The sequence below is a fragment of the Pseudophryne corroboree genome, chromosome 1, assembly GCF_028390025.1.
Source record: "Pseudophryne corroboree isolate aPseCor3 chromosome 1, aPseCor3.hap2, whole genome shotgun sequence".
Taxonomy (NCBI): domain Eukaryota; kingdom Metazoa; phylum Chordata; class Amphibia; order Anura; family Myobatrachidae; genus Pseudophryne; species Pseudophryne corroboree.
The window spans coordinates 421,333,337-421,353,586 of NC_086444.1; the positions used below are offsets into that span (position 1 = coordinate 421,333,337).

At 46.8% G+C, this 20,250-nt stretch overlaps 1 protein-coding gene across 1 annotated transcript in view; it reads right to left on the bottom strand.

Annotated features, from left to right (window-relative positions):
- The window catches only part of SF3A1 (splicing factor 3a subunit 1), a 72,527-nt gene that overhangs the window by 12,049 nt on the left and 40,228 nt on the right, over window positions 1-20,250 (bottom strand). The window contains exons 5-7 of the mRNA XM_063913381.1: window positions 18,507-18,581; window positions 7,204-7,354; window positions 6,795-6,991 (exon numbers count right to left, since the gene is read on the bottom strand). Of these exons, the coding sequence (XP_063769451.1) occupies window positions 6,795-6,991; window positions 7,204-7,354; window positions 18,507-18,581 (423 nt within the window). The remainder of the gene's footprint in view (window positions 1-6,794; window positions 6,992-7,203; window positions 7,355-18,506; window positions 18,582-20,250) is intronic.

Below are 20,250 nucleotides of genomic sequence, written 5' to 3' on the forward strand. Positions count from 1 at the left end.
ATAGTGGCTGGCAGAGCAGTGTGGCCACTTAACATTTTCAGCTCTTGTATGCGCTCCTTCCATACACATTCTTGCTGGGAGCACTGTTAGGTCGAATCAAGCTTAACAGGACAGAATCAATAGGAATAAAAGGAGGAAGAGGAAGGAGGAGGAGAGAACATTCTTCCCCTAAAATATCAAGCAACAAACAGAACAAGAGCATACAGTGCAGGCAGCCAGTGTCAATTTGTATGCGCTAAATCCTTGTAATTTAGTCCTGCACTTGGGGGACAATGAGAATGTTGTAGATATCTCACATCTGTTTCTAAGTGACGCTACGTTCAGAGGAAGCACACTCTAGTCTAGCCCCTTTGAATATTAAAAGTCACAACTGCTCAGCTGAAGCTTCATGCCACACTACACATGAGGCACTCACTGATCTGGTAGAAACAGGCTGCTCAGTTCCACTGTAAACCTGGTAAATGGTGGAGGTGATTAACATAGTAATGGACTGCTACTCAACCCCAAAGGCCGACATTTGTCACAACTAGCATCCATTGCCAAATGTTGATGCAATGGTTCGCATTGATGCATGACAGCAGAGGGATCATGGGCAGAATTAAAATCTTATCCAGCCGACAGCCACTATATGGCACCCAAATGGAGCTATTAAATTGTAGCTCCATTCAGGGCGCAATGGCTGTTGGCGTTTGCATTTCAGTTCACCCCCATTCCCCCCCCCCCCGGGGGTGGAATGCTGAAATGAGCAAAAAGTGACATATTTAAGCACCCAAAAGGCACGTTTCATGATCGCACCAAGCACTTTTGCTTTACAGGGCTAAACCCGACCTCTATGGGCACAATAAAGGGACTCAATTGGATATCACCCCAGCGATCTCCCGTCAATTTAGCCGGGAGATTGAGCGCTATAATCAATTGAAGTCCACATAATGAGTTAAATTTCCAACCAGGCCTGATCTGTGTGCAGTTTTCATGTTCTCTGTGTTCACGTGAGTTTCCACCAGGAACGCCTGTTACTAGAACAACTATCTGCTATCACCTGAGGTCCTGTGCCCTCAACCACCAAATAAAAGACTAACATGCTTGGGGGACAGACTGATTCAAAATAAGTTTGATCTGGAACACATTCTAGTGAAGCTGGGCATACTGTACTGACATCAAAAGGTCAAAACCATTTTCCTCAGCAGTGCCCCAAGGTAAATATGAGAGCCAGTAAAACCCTGCAATGAAAGTATTTAATCATCCCTTGGAAGCAGCTTCTACAACGTTCCCATTGTTGAACAAGAGCCCCAGGAAAACCAAAACCTGGGTTGGAGTCAATTTTAAGTTCTTATAATTGACAATTCAAGCATAAGATTCTAGTGCCCTATGTTAAGCACATGAGTCTACAGCAAAGTCATGGAGCTGGTCCTAATTAAAAGATTGTCCAAAGATGAAAAGATAGACAACCTCCATGGATTGTAGAAGAATCATCATCATGGTCATGATCTTCATGAGCATTAGTTCAGCTTTAGTCACACAAAATAAGAGTGGCCGGAATTTCTTCCATAGTTTTAAAACGCAAATCTAAGATCTCCGATTTTCCTATAATACTGGGATGTTCAAATAAGCATTCTTGCAGTCTACAGACACCATGAACTTGCACTTCTCAATTCAGTGTTTGACAGACCTTAGAGACTATCTTGAGCTGGGTGTTCAAGGTCTTTAAGTTCAGAATACTGAATTCAGTGATTCAAGAACAGAAGCAGATGGTTTTCCCATCACAAGACATCCTTTCTTGAAAGACATCCTTTCCAAGCCTGCCCATCTAGCTTCTAATCCTGTCAAGGAACAGTGGCCTGACTTTGAAAGGACTGACCCTGCCACTTGAGACGAAAAGATTGAAAGTTGTAACCGCTAAGATCTAGGGGTATTAAACAGAAAGGAGTATAGCTGGACAAAATCTGATCAGACTTTGCCCATGTCCCAATGACTAGATCAGGAAAGGGAGTGGAAAAACAAGGCAAGCAAAATTTTCTTATGAAAACAAAGTTGTTGGGAGATTTTGATGCAGAAAATGGGATTTTGGTACTTACCGGTAAATCCTTTTCTCAAAGTCCATAGAGGATCCTGGGATGGTGAATTACAGTGGGGTATAGATGGGTCCATTGGAGCTGATGCACTTTAAATTTCTTCAACATAGTGTGTGCTGGGTTCTTCCCCTCTATTCCCCCTCCCATCAGACCAGTCTAGAAAACTGTGCCCGAAGGAGACGGAACATACCTCAAAGAGGAGGAAAACAGAACAGAACAACAGGAGAAACCAGTAACACAACAGAACAAGTAGAACAGAAGACAGCGAAAGCATTACGCAGACACGTAAACAGCCCAAACAATATGCAGAAGAGACGAAGCGCAGAGGCGGGTGCCCAGTATCCCCTATGGACTTCGAGAAAAGGATTTACCGGTAAGTACCAAAATTCCATTTTCTCTAGCATCCATAGGGGATACTGGGATTGTGAATTAAAGAGGGGTTATATCCCAGAGCTCCCATCACGGGTGATAGTGTGCTGAGATCCCTGCAAGACCAAACAGAGTGTAATTAGACAAGGAGGTATCAAAGCCATAAATTTCACAAACGTGTTGGTACCGAACCAGGTAGCAGCCCTACATAACGAAGGCCGAGACTCCTCGAGCAGCTGTCCAAGAAGAACTCACCGACCTGGTGGAATGGGCCATGACGGAGGGTGGCAAAGGCAGCTCCGCAAATGAATAAGCCTGTTGTATAGTGAGTATGATCCAACGAGCAATAGTTTGTTTGGAAGCTGGACACCCAATCTTGGTGGCATCATACATAACGAAAAGAGCATCCGACTTCCAAGTACGAGCAGTTCTGTTGACATAAATATGCAACGCTAGTAACACATTGAAACTGCAAGGTGAAGAAGAATCAGCTACAACCAGAACTACAATAGGTTGACTGATGTGAAAAGCAGAGACAACCTTTGGCAGGAACAATTTGTGAGTTCTGAGCTCCGCCCCAATCTTGGTGAAACACCAGATAGGAAGGCTTGCATGACAAATCCCCCAATTCCGAGACTCGCCTCGTAGACACAAGAGCCAGGCAAGGTAACGGTCTCCCAAGTACTTTTCCTACGCCATTTGTAATGGTTCAAACCAGAAAGATTGGAGGAAATCCAACACCAACTGGAGATCCCAAGGAGCTGTGGGAGGTACAAACGGCAGTTGCAAGTGAAGCATCTCTTTAAAAAAAAAAAAAAGTGTCTGAACTTCTGGGATCTATTACAACTTCCTTTGGCAAAAGATAGACAATGCCGAGACTTGGGACTTGAGAGAGCCCAAGCACAAACCAACATCCACACCCGACTGGAGGAAACTTAAGAAACGACCCAGTTTGAAAACAGCTGGTGGATACTGATGGCTATCACGCCAGGAGACATGCATTTTCCATATCCGATGGTATTGTCATGATGCAACATCTTTTCTAGCATGCAGCATAGCTGGGATAACAGCCCCCGGAATGCCCTTCCGGGCTAGAATCTCCCTATCAACTTCCACGCCATCAAACGTAGACGCTGGTTGGATAGACCAACGGGCCTTGCTGAAGATCTCCCCTCAGCGGCAAGGGCCAGGGGTAGTCTACTAACAGGGAGAAGCCATCTGTGTACCAAGACCTGATAGGTCAATCCGGGGCGATTAAAATCGCCTGAACCCTCTCTTTCTTTATCCGCTTCAAGATTCTTCATACTAAAGGGAATGGAGGGAACAGATAGACCGTCTGAAAAGTCCAGGGCGTCATCAAAGCGTCCACGGCTGTCGCCTGTGGGTCCCGTGTTCTCGAGCAGTAACACTGAAGCTTTTTATTGTGTCGAGATGCCATCAGATCTATTTGTGGCCAACCCCATCGGGATACAATCTGTCGTAAGACGCAAGGGTGGAGACCCCATTCTCCGGGGTGCAGATCCTGCCTGCTGAGGAAGTCTGCCTCCCAGTTGTCCACTCACGGAATGAATATTCCGCCCAGAGGAGGATCTTGGTGACCTCTCTCATAGCTGCTCTGCTCTTTGTTCCGCCTTGCCGCTTGATGTAGGCCACCATGACACTGTCTGATTGTACCTGGATGGCCTGATTTTGAAACGGGTGCAACGCCTGAAGGAGGGCGTTGCAAATTGCCTTTAGTTCCAAGATATTTATTGGGAGGATGGCTTCGTGTGGAAACCATCTTCCTTGAAACTGAGTCCCTTGGGTTACTGCTCCCCAACATCGGAGGCTCAAATCCGTGTTAACAGCCAATCTTGCATTCGAAAGACTCGACCCTCCACAAAATGGGAGGTCTGTAACCACCACAGAAGTGATATTCGTGTTTGTGGTGACAGGCGGACCAGGTGGTGCATGTGGAGATACGAACCCGAGCCATTTGTTGAGCAGATCAAGCTGGAAAGTTTGTGCATGTAAACGACCGTACTGTACTGCTTCGTTGGAGCAGATGGATTCACAGATGGACTGAAACCCGGTGTGGCGGCACATGCGATCGCACATCTGCACAGTGAATACGCCCCTCCCCCTGTAGGCGGCGACTACCTGATCGCATTAGTGCAAAAATCGCCTGCTAGCAAGTAGGTCTGAATTAGGCCCATAGTTCTGTATATAACTATAAAAACACACACCACAATATACATTACACTGCATATGTAGTCTTTTACAGGCAAAACACAAAATATCTAAAAAACACATTAATCCAGTAATAATAATAATTAAAAAAAAAAAAGTGCTGAAAACAAACAGCATCCTATGTAATGTGGGGATCAATTGTATTCACAGCTCCTGTCTCTCCCTGGGTATGGTAAATAGCTCCCCCACCCCCCTGGACCCATATAGCAGTCTCTACCCCCCTCCCCTGAACCCATACAGCAGTCACTACCCCCCCTCCCCTGAACCCATATAGCAGTCACCATCCCCCCTCCCCTGAACCTATATAGATGTCTAACCCCCATACCCCTCTCTCCTCTCCCCTGGACCCACATAGCAGATTTTAAACGCCAGACAGATCCGTTTACCAACCGTTGATGGGTTTTTTTTTGGTTTTTTTTTACAATGGCAGATACGCTGCCCAACCCGCTGCACAGAACTGCTGCTGCTGCCCATATTCACACTCCTGCCGTGGCTCCGCCCCCCGCAACGCCCACCTGACATCACAGAGGAAATCCCGGTCAGCAGACCCTGTGACGTGACCGGGTCTTTCCTCAGCGGCACCGCGTCTCGGAGCTCTGTAGTGCAATGACAAGCGTCTCAGCCAGTCGGGCCGCTTGTCACTGCATACTGGTGGGGGACAGCGGGCCAGTTGCCCACCCCTAGTCTAAGAGCTTATCTGGCAGCAGCCAGTTCAGAGGAAATATCTGTCATCACACCTGTCAATGTGGACAACCAAACTGGTGCCGGTTCTTGTGACCTGCTACCAGATTGTGACTCAGACCTAGTACACTGGTCACAAATATGTGACCCTTCAGATGTCTGTGTAAACTTAGTAGAGCAGTTTCTTCAGATGACCTTTCTGCCTGTCATTCTTACACAGTAGAACACACACATGAAAAGTAGAGTCCCCCATCTTGCAAGCAGTAGTAAACTAAACAGCTAACAGGAGAGAACACAGAGTAGGAGAAACCAGCACAATCTGCCTATATGAGTTGAGTATAACATAGCTAGGCAGTAGAGATTCCGGAGTCACTTAATAGCGACCCAGAGTTTAACTTGCTCCCCCACAACTAGCCCCCACTGTATATACCACAGTCTCAAGTTTTTTGTGATGTCCGCGCTGGCCGTGGCGTCTCTGCAGCCGCTCTGCACACGTGGCTAAGATGGCGTCCGCTGTCCCGCTCTGCTAAGCTCCGCCCCTCCACCGACATGCACTGCAGCGGAATATACACAGCCTAATCAGGCACAGGAGCTCTCTCCAGTAGAGCAGTGTGCCTGATCGTTGCTCTTGCCGCCACTGTGAACCGGGAAACCCGTTACTCGGGACCCGATTTATACTCACGTGCCTTCCTTATTCAGCTCTATTAGGGGGTGGCGGCAGGTTGCGGGGCTCCAGCGCCAGCCCTCCATATGACTGCGGTGGGAGATCCCCCCAGGACAGATGTCCCAGTAACCGGGTACCTGGGACTATAAGTCTCTATAAGGTAATGCCTGTCCCTCATTGCAGACAGGCATTTGCCAGATGCCTGTCTGAAAAATTTTAAGAAATATAAAAATGAAAACGTTTAAGTGAAGAAAAACCCTGGAGCGCTCCAGAGTGTGACAGGCTCTGAGGGCACATTTTTTTAAACTGGTCTGAAGGGAGGAGGCATAGAGGGGAGGAGCCAGCACACACTATGTTGAAGAAATTTAAAGTGCACTGGCTCTAACGGACCCATCTATGCCCCACTGTAATTCACCATCCCAGTATCCCCTATGGATGCTAGAGAAAAAACAAAAAACAGATTTCAATCTTGTAACCAGGAGCCATATAATCATGCAAAATTAAAATGGATTTCGGTCACGAGTTCTGAGAAATTTCTACAGAACCCTATAGTGGCAAAGGTGATATTACATCATCTTGATCTAACCTATACATTACCTCACACACCCATAAGGGTTGCGCAGGATAGATGAATCGGGGTGAAATAGAAGTGATGTAATATCACCTGAAACTGAATTGCCCCCAGTGAGTGCTTACATTGCATAGCACCTTAAAATAAGCCATCTCATTAAAACAAAAAAAGAAAATGCCAACGCTACAATATTACAAATACATCGTACTTCATCCATATCCTGCACTTGAGTATCTTGATCCATTTGAGATGATGATTCTTCGGTCTTGCTGTCCTTCACCTCATCTTCATCATCAGACTCCACTTCCATTTCCACATCCTCACTTTCTCCAAACTTTTCGTATCGCTCTTGAATTAGAATACGAGCACCCAGCTCCTCAGGTGTTGTGGGAGGTGGAAAGTTACCTGTATAATTAAGTACACTTATTAGCAATACAAAGAGCAAAAGCTTTAGCCATACTTCTAAAATACCAAATAGTAAGAGAAAACCTGCACTTCCATGGGGACTGCAACACAAGTAGCAGCATGAACTTTTTTAAACCTCAAGTTTATCAAGCTATCTTTTGCACTGCACAACATGATCTAAATATTACTGAACTATGTAGTGTATATCTTACCTTGTTCATTAGGTTGGAAGTCAACAGTCTCTACCACCACAAAATCATGCCAATCAATTTGTGCATAGGCCACACGCTCTCGCTCCTTTTCTTCTTCCTCTTTTCTTCGCTCTCTTTCCTGAAACTTTGCCCACTCTACACGGTATCGAACCTAAGAAAAGGTCAGCAGAAAAAACACTTGACGTAAAGTTCTATAACCTACACCAGTTGTAGATGCCAACCAACATTCCACAAAACGGACTTGTGAACAGTTTTTCCAAAAGTATTTGAACCGAATCGAAGACCCTAAATATTATGGACCCTGTTACACGGATTCAAACTAATTACCTAATAAGAGTCATTTAAAATAAGCAGACATCACATTTTTCCTCTACCCATATCTGCTTATATTAGAAAATGCAAATAGCAAAACAAAAAAAAGAGGATTTTGGTACTTACCGATAAATCCATTTCTCTGAATCCTCTAGGGGACACTGGAGTTCCATTATACATTAGGGGTGTGAAGCTTGCAACCGGAGGTGTGGCACAATCTAAAATTAGTATTGTCTGTACAGCCGGTTCCTCCCCCTTCACATCCCTCCTCCCTCAGTTTTGAAAATGTGACTGAGAGAATAGGACATGAGACTACCGCACCTGGCGAGGAACCGAACCGTACAACATAAACAGCATCCAAGAACCTCTTTAACCGAAACTAACACCGTTTGTACGAACTATTTGAACACAAACACAGCAGGCTGACAGCACCGAGGCGGGCGTCCAGTGTCCCCTAGAGGATTCAGAGAAATGGATTTATCGGTAAATACCAAAATCCTCTTTTCTCTTTCATCCACTAGGGGACACTGGAGTTCCATTATATATTAGGGGACGTCCCAAAGTTATCCCCTAGGGAGGGAGTGCTGTCTGTTGCCTGTACAACCAAACGTCCGACCTTAGAATCCTCGGACGCAAAGCTATCAAACTTGTAAAATTTAGCGAACGTGTGGGCTGAGGACCACGTCGCCGCTCTGCAAAGTTGAGTCGTGGAAGTACCACTAGCAGCCGCTCAGTAGGCACCCACCGACCGGGTAGTATGAGCACCCGTCTGTACAGGAACCTGATCCCCACAGGAACATAAGCTTGCCAAATGGCAATTTTAATCCATCTGGACAGAGATTGCTTAGAATCCGGCCAACCCTTCTTTGGTCCATCATACAGGACAAATGGTCGGACTTTCTAAAGGTTGATGGAATGTGTACGTACACCGCAACGCTCGGACAACATCCAAGGATACATCCCCAGCTGCCAGACACTGGAAGATGGGACCACAATCGGCTGGTTTACATGAAACCCCGAAACAACTTTCGGAAAGAAATCCGCTTCTGTACGGAGTGCCGCCCGTTCTTTACACGAGAAGGCTCCTAACTTAGAAACCCGCCTAACCGAAGCCAAGGCTAGCAACAACGTTACCCTCCAAGAGAGATGTCTCTGGTCTGTTCTCGGTAACGGTTCAAAGAGTGTTGATTTAAAAAAAAAATTTAATACCAATTTGAGATCCCACGGTGCAGTGGGAGGACGAAACGCGACTGTATTCTCAAAACCACCTGTAAAAAGGTCTGAATCTCTGGTAAGGTTGCCAACCGCTGATGAAAAAGGATGGAAAGAGCCGACACTTGAACCTTCAGAGATGCCAGTCGCAAATCTAAGTCTATTCCAGCTTGAAGGAAAAGTAAAAGTCTGGATAAGTGGAAGGTCGTCTAGTTCCATCCACGTTCCTTACATCAGTCGATGTAATTCTTCTAAATTCGGTAGTAATGCCCGGCCGTGACCGGTTTACGAGCTGCCATTATCATAGGAATAACCATTCTAGGTATCCCTCTGTTCCTTAAGATCCTGGTTTTAATAACCACGCCGTTAAACGCAGCCTGTTCAGGTCCGGATGTAGAAACGGGTCTTGAGATAGCAGGTCCTCTCTCTGAGGTAACCGCCACGGTTTGTCCATTAACAAGCCTTGTAGATAACAACTCCTGCGTAGCCAAGCTGGTGCGATTAGAATCGCCCATACTCGCTCTCGTTTCAGCCGCTTCAGAACCCTGGGAAGGAGAGGGAACGGCGGAAATATGTAAACCAAGAAAGTGTCAATGCGTCCACTCTTTCTGCTGCTGTATCTTGGCAGCTGATGGTTCTGCCGAGACGCCATTAGGCCCACTTGAGGAAGACCCCATCTCACCCCATGTCGAAAATCCGTGGATGCAGGCACCACTCTCCCGGGTGTATGTCCTTCGACTGAGATAATCTGCTTCCCAATTCTCCACACCTGGATTGAATACTGCAGATAGGATGACGTTTCAGCCCACAACAATATCTTTGTGGTTTCTCTTAACGCCATTCTGTTCCTCACTGACGGTTTACGTAAGCCGTCGTTGTGCCTTTGTCCGATTGTACCCTCACGTATTGATTCATGACTAAGTCTTCTGCGAGGAGAAGTGCATTGTAAACTGCTCTTAGTTTGAGAATATTGATGGGTAATCTGCTCTCCTGTAACGTCCATCGTCCCTGAACCTGATGGTCCTCGAAGACGGCCCCTCAAACCACTGAGGCTGGCGTCCGTTGTCAGGATCCTCCAATTCCGTATCTCGAATCGCTTCCCTGCTGCGAGATTCTTGTGCAACGACCACCAAATCAAGGAGACTCTTACGTGTGGTTGCAGTCGGATCCGTCGATGAAGAAACCAGTGTGAACCAGCACTCTGAGTCAGAAGGTTCATCTAGAACGGTCGGGAATGAAGTCTGCCGTACTGGAGAGCTTCGAACGACACCACCATTTTTCCGAGAAGTTGTACCTAGAGTCGCAGAGACCTTGACGGTGTCCCTAATACTTGCCCTACTAACTTCTGTATGTCCTTGATCTTGGATCCTGGCAGAAAATCTTTAACTGCACCGTGTCCAAGATGAGACCCAGGAATTGAATTCGTTGAGTCGGAGAGAGGTTGGATTTCTGGAATTTCACAATCCATCCGTGTTGAATGAGAACTTGGTGAGACGTCTGAACATCTTTGATCAGCTTCTCTTGAGAGGAGGCTTTGATCCGAAAATCGTCTAGATAGGGTATTATCGTGACTCCCAACATTCTAAACCCTGCAACCATAATTGCCATTATCTTCATGAAGATCCTTGGGGCTGATGATAGGCCGAATGGTAGAGCTCTGAATTGGTAATGACCCCTCACCAGTGCAAAACCTTAGGTAAGCTTGGCGGGGAGCCCAAATTGGAATATGCAGGTATGCATCCTTTATGTCCATGGACACCATGAATTCGCCCTGTTCCAAACCTGCAATGACCGACTGGCCTGACCGTTCCCGTCTGGCTTTATCATGAAAAAAAAAAAACAGTTGACTCCATCCCCTTTGGGGGAGAGATGCTTTTCAGGTGCAGAGTTTGATAAGTGGATTTAGTAGACTACAGCAGAAAACTACCTTTCTGCCTACTCCATATACGAGAACCGTTCCACAGGCTAGAATAGGATATTCGGGACCGGCGTTTAATTCATTCAGATCGCGGTCCTTTCGAGGCCGAGGTTTTGGTACACAAGTCCGTGGAGGCAGAGGCCGCGCACAGGCAGCAGCCAGACAACAGGATAAAACTGTTGACAAAACCGTGGCATGACGGTCTTCCGGCCCACCTGGGATCTCCTTTGGTGGGCGCCCGTCTGGAAGGTTTTCGGGACATATGGACCGTCACCTGTCCAGATCTTTGGATTACCGATAATCTCCCAGGGGTACAGACTAGATTTTCAACAGAGACCTCACAGTCAGTTTTTTACAACGGGTCTGCCTCAATGCTATCAAAAGGCAGACGCACTACTGACAGCCTTTCAAAAATTATTACAGTCAGAGGTCATTACGGCAGTTCCCGCCTCTCAGAGAGGAACGGGTTTTTATTCCAGTTCTTGGTGTCAGAGTCTCCTTGCCATTTGCTAAGATCTTGGGAGGCCTGACACAAGTATGAAGCAGATTCTCGAATGTGGACTGCCAGTTGGGTAATCTCTTCTAAGCTATTCTTCTCAATAACTTGTACAATACGCCCAGACCACGCACTCATGAACTTGTTAACCCAAGCACACACGATCGCAGGTCTCTGTGCTGCATTTCAAAGTGGTGTCCACTTTCCGATCTGACGCCTCCTTTAAAGTCGTCACATTAGGTATCAGTAACATTGTTTTTTCGATAAACTTAGAAGTCTTGGTTGATGCTTTAGACATGCTAATTTAACCCCGTACTAGGGTATTACGCAGTGCTTTTACCCCTTAAATTAGGAAGGGAAAGCCTGAGGATGACGGAAGCGAAGGTATTGGAACCGGCTGGACAAATTTATCCCTTCATATGGAAAAAAGGGAAAATGACCATCCAAATTTTTAAAATAAATAAACAAATAAATATAAAATAAAAATGTCACCAGCCGGTTTGAAATCCTCACAGGCCAAACTGTAAATCAGCTACGATGGTGAGGTTGTCCACATGCTTCCCAGTATTTTCTTCAGGATCTTTTGTATAGAATTCCTTAGAAAATATAAATAGTAAAAAAAAAGTAATAAAAAGTATTATACTTCAGGAGATCCTCCTATCTTCTTTTACCAGCAGAGGGAGATAATCCTATATCATTTCTCATAGGATAACGTATAAGAGGGGGAGGGTTAATCCCTGCCCATCAGATTGGCGCCTATATGAGAAAAATAAGATGGCTGCCATTGAAAATTTTTCATCACTTCTGTTACCTTAAAGCAATGTACTACTGACCCTCCTGCAGCCGTTCTCGCGGCTGGGGACCGTCTCAGCCGCGCTGAATAACACTCACTTTGCCACTCATCACGTGCGCTGCGGGACCGCTCTCACCCTTTTCCCCCAGCGCGCGCTATACTGGCTAGGAAGCGCTTGTCCGCTCCACACAAGCCGCGCTTACACTCTGACGGCTTGCGCCAACGGACCTTCTTACCCGTCCTTAGCAGCGCTTCCCGTCCTGTCACTCTGTCTCCCCGCCGGCGCGCGCGCACTCTGTGAGACAAAGCAGAGAGCGAGTCACTGACTGAGCCGGCAGGGACTGCGGTGAACTTACCCGGATAGGCGCCCGGCGCTCTGCAGCCGGGTGAAGGTGACCCGCAGGTCATGTCTCACAACGGAGCGTCTATCGCTGCTAACAAGCCGCGGGGTGAGCGGGGGGGAGGGAGGAAGGAGGGAGCAGAGTTACTATCCTTTCAGCCTCCTCAGATGCATTACAACAGGTACTCACTGTACTTTCAAAGAGGATCTCCTGTGAGAGATGCAGATCCCTTCAAAAGGGATCTTTGTCTCTCAGTATTGTCAAGCTTTGTCTCCCTTTTCCTAGGGAGACGCAGCACCTTTCACATTAGTATTTCTGTGGAGAGATGCAGGTCCATTCTATAGGGATCGTTGTCTCTCACAATTCTGAGGCTCTTGTCTCCCTTTTCATTAGGGTGACGCAGCCCAGATCAAGAAAATCATTAAAAATAAAACCAAAAGAAAATTTAGTCAGGAGTTCTGTGCTCCCACGTGCTGTACCTCCAGCACAATTTTCAAAACTGAGGGAGGAGGGATGTGAAGGGGGAGGAACCGGCTGTGCAGACAATACTAATTTCTCTTTCATCCATCTGGGGGACGCTGCGCAGTTACTTGTGGGTTAGAGGTGTGTGGTTGTGGAGTTTGGCACAGAACTATTAAGAACTGACCCCTCCCCCCTCTAACCCCTCCCATCTCCTTCCTGCCCAGCCAGCACCTCAGTTTTAGTTTTGTGCCTGTGGAGTACAGACACAGATTTTTCTCTCATGAAGATTTTAGTTAGGTATTTTATTATTTTATCACTTGGAGTGCCTAGTCCCTGTATACAGGTGACAGGTGCTACTAGAGTGGGGTTAGCTAGAGATTCCCACTCTGTTCTGCCGCTGAAAGCCACCACACTTCGGTCACTGGGGCTGGATTCCTGTTCCTAAGAAGTCGGCAGTGAGGAAGTACAGGATAGACACAATCTGTCTCTGACAGTATTGGTCTATCCTTCCCTATATAATATAGAATATATAATATAGAATATTTGTATTTATACTTGTGTGCCTCTTCCCCCCCCCCCCCCTCCCCTCTCTCTCCGGAGGTGAGCGTTGGAGTGCAGTACCATATTCCACTGTGTTTTGACCAGACATTCTATAGACTAGAGGGCCAGTGCTCCTTCCCTAGCTATAAGTAGACTGTCACTGGCTGTAACTGCTGGTTCACAAAGTCTGGGCAATGTTACATTTAACTGAAGGAAAGGGGAAGAGAGTGGTGAGTCACTCTCCGGGGGATCGCTAGAGGCTGCCCGCACAGAGCCGCTGTATGTAGCGGTGCGCGGGAGCAGCTGCCCGAACAAAGCCGCTACCCGAACACAGCCGCTGTATATAGCGGTGTGCGGGTGCCACTGCCCGATCAGAGCCGCTGGGGAGCCGCTGGATGTAGCAGTGAGCAGGAGACGCAGGCTTCCGGCTATAGCAGGGGGACGCGGCGCTTACTTCAAAAGGACGGATTCCTGCCTTGCGCGCCCTCCTGGCCAGCGTCTGCAAAGCACCGGGCGCCATCTTCTACGGAGACAGTACAAGGGGCGCTGTGCAGCACACACCTAACAGCAAGTATACTTTGGGGGCATAGTGTTACTCTACACTTGTAATGAGAGTTAACAGATTTAATTTTTGCACAAATTACTCTACTGAGCTTATAGTTCGTTTGTAGTGCACTTGTTTAAAGAAAATAAATAAATAAAATAAAGTTTAATTATGTCAATACGTCAGAAGGATCTACAAAGAGGAAAGACATCCTCGGTGGTTATTTTTCTGCTTTCAATGTGAGTCAAGGCTAGCTAAGCGTAAAGCGGATGCTGATACCCTCTGTGTTTCATGCTCTGGTGCATCTGTGGTGATCCAACAGGGAGTTTCCGCGGATCAGTCTATGTCTGCTTGGATCAGAGACATCTGGTGTGGGCTTAAAATATGGGCAGATGTCTTGCTAATTTAATTCAATCCCAAAACAAGTTTGTAAACTCTGCCGGCAGTTCTTCTGCTACAAAACGGCCATAGCCGTTGCCGCTATAACTTTCTGGGGGGTTCTGATTGACACCGCGCATGTGCTGTCTGCATGCACCTAGAACAATGTTCAGGTGTAGTTTTTATAAAAAGGGGAAGTAAGACCCAGAGTGGGGCGAGATTTCGGTCTGGGAAGATGACTTTTCTACTAGCTCAGCTGTTAGATTGCTGATAGACTCCATCCGTCACCTTAATAACAGGGATATTTTAAAGGAGCCTGACTTAAGACGGATTCTCGTTTCCAATCCCCTACGGCATAAAAAATTTCTATATCCTTTTACAGAGAGGATATCAGATTTTGGGAAACAGGCCAAAAGGTAGACGTTCCCATTTCAAATTTAGCAGGAACTACGGTTATTCCTTCTGTACAGTCTGTGACGTTGAAAGATCAGATGGAAGCAATGCCTAAATCTGTTTTCTTTATCAGGTGTTTCTCTTCAACCACTTTTAGCTGGCGCTTGGGTCCTCAAGGCCGCGGATGACTGACTAGCACAGGTCATCTCTGGAAGGTAGTCTGACGATCCATCGGAAGCCATTCAACTAACAGAACAGATTTCAGAAGGTTCTTACTTATGTGGGTGAGGCCTTGGTTGATCCTGCTGCACTACAATTCCGTATTTCTGCCTTGACCGTGACAACAAGACGGTCTCTTTGGTCTCGGGTTTGGAAGGCCGATTTTGACCCCAAACAGACCTTGTCGGCGGTACCATTTGAAGGTGAGTACTCTTTAGGTCGGAATCAAAGAAGATTATCTCACATTCTACAGAAGGAACCCCTTTCTTCCAGTTGCTCCTCCGAAACCGAATTCTACAAGGTTCCGGTACTTTCATATACAGGGGATACCCACGAAGGGAGGCATTCAGAGGTAGACGTAAACCTGCCAACAAACCTACTGCATGACGGTTCACGATCCTCGGAGGAGTCAGTGACGGTTGAGACTCGGTTACTACAGTTCAAAGAAGGGTGGTTCCTATCGAAACGAGGACCCAGTCCCATATCGGGTGTTCATCACACCTCTTTCAAATGGTTTCTTCGGACGTCGAGCTCTTCATCATGCAACAGCCATTTTGCTTACGAAAGACACCAACAACCAGAAAAGTGGTTCTTCCTCAGGACAAGATTCAGGACATACAGTCCAGAATTCGAACACGGCTACATTTACCGGTGGTTTCGGTTCTCCGTTGCATGCAAGTGAGACAAGATGGTGGCAACCTTAAAGGCAGTTCCATATGCCACGTTTCAGACTCGACCCTTTTCAGACTCAGATTCTCAACTGTTGGACTCGGACAGGGCCTCATCTTGAATTACTGTTGGTCCGCGTGTCTGTACAGACTCGTCAGTCGCTTCGCTGGGGGTTTCACAGATACAATTTGACCAAAGTAGTTCCGTTCACAATTTGGTCTTGGGTGATGGTCACCACAAACACCGGCCTCAGAGGTTGGGGGGCGGTGTTTCAGACTCATCACTTTCAGGGACTCTGGACCAGTCAAGAGTTAAAGTTGCAGATCAGCATCTTGGAGTTACGGACAATCCAGTATGCACTACTTCGGATTCAAACCATGGTTCAAGGTCATCCAGTGCGGATTCAGTCTGACAGCGCCTCAGCAGTTGCTTACATAAACAAGGAAGTAGGTACTCGAAGCTGATCCGCAATGAAAGAAGTCGCTCAGACTCTCACATGGGCGGAACATTGGTTCCTGGCCATATTCGCGATTCATATTCCAGAAATCGAGAACTGGGAAGCGGATTTCTTAAGCCGTCACACGATGCATCCGGGAGAGTGGGAGTTTCACCAGGAGGTGTTTCTGACTCTAGTAGCCCGGTGGGGGTTGCCCGATGTAGATCTGATGGCGTCTCGTCTCAATAATAATCTTCCTCTCTACGGGTCGCGTACTCAGGACCCTCAAGCAATTCTAATCGATGCACTGACAGCACCGTGGCACTTTCAACTGGGATATGTGTTTCCACCATTTCCACCGATTCCACGTCTGCTTAAACGCATTCAGTAAGAAGGTCTCCCAATCATTTGGGTAGCCTCAGCTTGGCCACGCTGACAGTGGTACATTCTGCGTCACAATATGGTCGTCAAGGAACCATTCCGACTCCCTCTGTGTCCGGATCTTCTGATTCAAGGACCAGGTCACCGCCCAGATTGGGTCGGCTGGCTTTGACGACTTGGTTCTTGAACCCAACCTTTTAAGGGAAAAGGTTTTTTTTCTCGTCTTGTTGTGTAGACGATGTCTCAGGCTAAAAAAAAAAAAAACCGGTGACTTCTAGAGTATACCACCGAGTATAGCGTATTTACATTGATTGGTGTCAAAAGCGTGGTTTAACACCGGATTTGTTTCGTATTCCTCGTCGGTTTATACTTCCTTCAGGAGGGTCTCAATAAGGGTCTGAGACTTCTTCACTGAAGGGTCAAGTTTCTGACTTATCGGTTCTTTCTTTCAAAAGAGACTGGCTATCTTTCCAGAAGTTCAGACGTTCCTTCAGGGAGTTCTTCGGATTCAGCCACCTTTTGTTCCTCTGGTTCCCCCTTGGGACTGTAACTTAGTCTTTACGGCTCTTCAGTATTCTCCATTTGAGCTATTTGGAATCTGTAAAATTGCGGTATCTAACGTTCAAAAGTTGTCTTCCTATTGACAATTGCCTCCGCAGGGCGAGTGTCTGCATGGACAGCTTTTTCTTGCAGACCACCCTTGTTGAGGTTTCATGATAGCCGGGTGATTCTGCGAACAAAAACCTTCCTTCCTTACGAAAGTTGTGTCAGCGTTTCATCTAAATTAGGACATTGTCCTTCCAGCGTTTACTCCTTCTCCTTCCGGGGAGGATTCCCATTTGGCTCTCTTAGATATGCTCAGGGCCTTACGGATTTATTTATCTTGTCCAAATCCTGTCGGTCGTACGGCTGCATTGTTAGTTTTTTAATTGATGCGCCCAAACGAGATTGGCCGGCTTCCAAGAACACAGTGGCTCGTTGGGTGATTTCGCCATAAAAACAGTTTTCTGATATTTCAATTTCTGAATCGATTCCAGCTCATTCGAGTTGGAGCTTCTTGGGCTGCTCGCGGGAATGCATCTATTGAGCAGCTATGTAGGGCGGCGACTTGGTCGCCTGTGCATACGGTTCAAAAAGGGTTTACCGTTTTTTTCATATTTTCAATTTGGAAACTGCCTCTGTTGGGCGTCAAATTTTACAGACGGCTATGCCGTCTACTTCTCCCTCCTCTCATTAGCTTGCTTTGGGAAATCCCACAAGTAACTGCGCAGCGTCCCCCAGATGGATGAAAGAGAAATAGGGATTTTTGTTTACTTACCGTAAAATCTCTTTCTCTGATTCCATCTGGGGGACGCTGCGATCCCTCCCATATGGTTGTCTGGTTCAACCAGTAAATTTTTTTCGGTCTATCTCCTTTGGCTTGGCTAAACGTTAACTGAGGTGCTGGCTGGGCAGGAAGGAGATGGGAGGGGTTAGAGGGGGGAGGGGTCAGTTCTTAATAGTTCTGTGCCAAACTCCACAACCACACACCTCTAACCCACAAGTAACTGCGCAGCGTCCCCCAGATGGAATCAGAGAAAGAGATTTTACGGTAAGTAAACAAAAATCCCTATTTTAGATTCTGCCACACCTCCGGTTGCAAGCTTCACACCCCTAATGTATAATGGAACTCCAGTGTCCCCTAGTGGATGAAAGAGAAATGAAAGCTACAAAAGTAAACTAGTTTAAAGGTGGGTACACACTGGCCGATATAACGGCCGTTCTATTGAACGGCCGATATATCGCGGGTCCGTCGGCCAGTGTGTATGGGCGATATGTCTGTGAACTCAGTCGTTCACAGACATATCGAGTCGGCCCCACAGCACAGCCGACAGCCAATATATCTACCGATATGTTGGCGCATCGCTGTGTGTGTGCGGGAGACCAGCCGGTCGCCCGTACACATGCTGCGGCGGCCGGCGATTGACAGCTGAACTGGGCGGGCGTACACGCCCGCCCAGTTCATGACATCAGTCCCCGACAGATCGGGCAGTGTGTATGCACAGCACACTGCCCGATCCGTCCATAGATATATCTGCAGATCAATTGATCTGCAGATATATCTATCAGTGTGTACCCACCTTTAGTCATGAACAAGGATATCACTGTTCTACTGTTTATATAAAAATAAAAACCAATACAAATAACCAGCTACAAAACAGACAAATACCTGATCCAAAACCTCTGTAGGGTTCTCAGCCTCTCTCTTCAGCTTGGCGATTAATCCCTTTGGAGGAATCAAGATCTGAAACAGACGAAGTAGATTACTTGCAAAGTACTATCTAGTGACAGTGCAGGAGAGCTCATACAGTCATCTTTATTAATAACTTTGTAATAAAGCCAGTCATTTGCAGGACAGCTTGTAAGTGACTCATACTTGTTGAAACAGCTGTCTCTACAAGCATACTTAGTACTGAACACCAGGAGAGCGAGAAACAGAGAAGGATCATGTCCTCCCATAGCAGTTCATTTGAAAAGGATAAAAGGATGTGCTTATTGTGAAAACAGGAACTCTGACTTTCCAAATCTGCCGCTCCAGGAGAGCACAATACATGACATCCAATACTACCACTCTTGGACGCAAAAATATTAATTTTGCAAAACTTTGTAAACAAATGTACAAAGCACCAGGCAGCTACCCGACACAGCTGCTCAGGCGAAGCCGGGTGCCGCGGTCTACGGGGCACCAACTGATCTGTAAATGGAGGCACATTGTAAAACTAGCGAGGCTGTCATATTACTGAATTAGTTTACCTACGAATGATCGGCTTCAACACTGGCCAACCTCATTTGTGGACATCAGAGGACCAAAAGATCATCCTTTTTCCAACACTGCAGACTGCTATTAACACTGATGTGAATGGGCAAATATTCCCTGTAAAGAGCTGCGGAATGTGCGTGTGCTATAGAAATAACTGGTAAATACAAATTGTGTGTAATTCTATATACACACACTATATATGATATTGGAATGACAATATTGTGATTGAAGTGGAATCTTGACTACACCTTATGCTGCTTAAAACCCAAAAAGTCAGACTGATTGTGAGGTCTGTGGGCCTACTTCAGTAAGGATTGCATGTGCAAAGCTGCCCGCAATCATCAGCAATGCAAATGCAGAAGGTGGTGCACAGCAATACCATGATCTATGGAATCGCAGTTTAAAGGTTGTGATGTTCGTCTGCGACTGCAAGCCTCAGCTTATTAAGGTTTGCCATCGCAGGGCAGCTTGCAAGGCAAAAGAAACTAAGTCGCGCCTTCCCCCCAAACACCTCTATTGAGCAGAGGCGTTCGCAGTATTGCAACGCAATCGCAGGACCCGTTCTGCCATCGTGAAAACTGCGCTGGGGATCACACTAGTGATCCATACTGAATTAGGCCTTGTAATCACACCGGAAATCAAGATCAAGCAAGTTTTTTCATCAGCCACAGCGTTAAACCCAGCTCTGCTAAATACGTCCAGTCTTAAATTGGGTACGCACCTGGCTGACAGTTTGGCCAATCCACCAACCTATCTGGCGAATGGTAAGTGCATACACACTTACCAATCGTCCGCCCAATGTGTCGTGCCTGATGACACAACTGGGCGGGCATTTACAAAAGGTACCTGCAGCAACTTCCATAAAGCCAGATGCGCAGATATATTTGTAGAAATATTGGCTGTGCTGCAGGGCTACAATGATAATTGGCGAATGTTGTTCAGACATATCGGGGCTGCACACCCGCCTACAGAAGACGACTACAAAATGCACCCTGCCGGAACAGCCTGCCCTCCCCACAGGTGGGTAAAGTAACAATAAACTGTTCACCACCTGCATATGGAGAGTGAACAGTCCAGGGAGAGTTTGGGGGCAGCCAGGCATGTCTGTAAGTGCTGGCCACGCACCCTACAGTGACAAATGAAAGGCATGGAC